Here is a 1207-nt window from a genome sequence, read left to right as displayed (position 1 = left end):
TGGGGTCACCTTGCATCCCCCGAGCTGGGTCTGGCAGCACCGACCCGCTGCTGTCCCCTGGGAGAGGTATCCTGCAGCTGCGGGCAGGAGGGCTGGTCACCCCGCTCCCCTTGGCTCGGATTTTCTTCTCTTGCACTTGAACTAAAAGACCCAAACTCTTCTCTCGGCAGGCCCCGGATCCCAGTGACCCTCAACATGAAGATGGTTATGCCCTCTTGGTCAGTGCTTTGGGTGGCAGGGGCGGGTGGGACCCTTCTGAGTGTCTGTTTTGGGGAGTGAGAGGGATGGGGGGACTGAAGAGCCAAAATGCACTGCCCTGTAGGAGTCAGGGGAAGGGCAGAGCACACCCAGCTCCCACCTCCCCACACCCTGGGTGCTGGGAGAGGTTTGGGGCTGACCCTGCTTCTTCTCCCAGGTTTGATCTGATAGGGTTGAGTCCGGATGCACCTGAGGATGAAGCTGGGATCAAGAAAGCTGCAGAAAACAGTAAGAGGCATTGGGGAGGGGGAAGCGCTGAGCTCCTGGGCGCCTCTCCCTCGCTGGGACAGGAGCAGATGTCTTCCTTCCACCTCTCCTTCCTTTCTGCTCTCCTGCGATCCCAGCCCACCTTCTCCCTGGCTGAAGCCGAGTGCATTCGGTCACCGGGACCTCTGGCACCCGCCTCTCCCTGACGTGCTGAGTGTCCTGTGTGCACCCCCAGGCCTCGGGTGCTGCTCTTCAGCCCCCCCACCTTTCACTGACCCATTTCTCTGTCTTCTTCCAGTTAAAGCAATTATCGAGCATGAGATGAAGAACGGGATCCCACCCAACCGCATCATCCTGGGGGGCTTCTCGCAGGTGAGCTGAGCTGCCGGGGGCTGAGGCGGAGCAGGTCAGGTTCCCCCTTCCCCCTCCAAAGACACGCCTCAAAGGGAGCGTCCGTGGCAGGGAGGCGGGTGGGTGCTGGGTGAGCCGGGGCTGGTGGGCGCTCTGGGGCTGCGGATCCCCTCCATCGCACTAACGGACCTTCCTCGTCTGCTGCAGGGCGGTGCCTTGTCTCTGTACACGGCTCTCACCTGCCAGCACCAGCTGGCCGGCATCGTGGCGCTCAGCTGCTGGCTCCCGCTGCACAAGGCCTTCCCGCAGGTACCCTGCGCTGCTGCTGCCCCGCGTGTCCGCAGGGAGGGGTGGGGAGGGGGGATTTTGCCATCTGGAGCACGCGTCAGTG

At 62.8% G+C, this 1207-nt stretch overlaps 1 protein-coding gene across 1 annotated transcript in view; it reads left to right on the top strand.

Annotated features, from left to right (window-relative positions):
- Positions 1-1207, top strand: part of LYPLA2 (lysophospholipase II) — a 4465-nt gene that overhangs the window by 2307 nt on the left and 951 nt on the right. The window contains exons 4-7 of the mRNA XM_009332145.1: positions 171-218; positions 416-486; positions 764-837; positions 1024-1125. Coding sequence (XP_009330420.1) covers positions 171-218; positions 416-486; positions 764-837; positions 1024-1125 — 295 coding nt within the window. The remainder of the gene's footprint in view (positions 1-170; positions 219-415; positions 487-763; positions 838-1023; positions 1126-1207) is intronic.

This window comes from Pygoscelis adeliae, unplaced genomic scaffold (genome assembly GCF_000699105.1).
Source record: "Pygoscelis adeliae isolate BGI_AS28 unplaced genomic scaffold, ASM69910v1 Scaffold359, whole genome shotgun sequence".
NCBI lineage: Eukaryota > Metazoa > Chordata > Aves > Sphenisciformes > Spheniscidae > Pygoscelis > Pygoscelis adeliae.
Note: the sequence above shows the minus strand (reverse complement) of the source record. Positions and strands in the feature narration are given on the sequence as shown.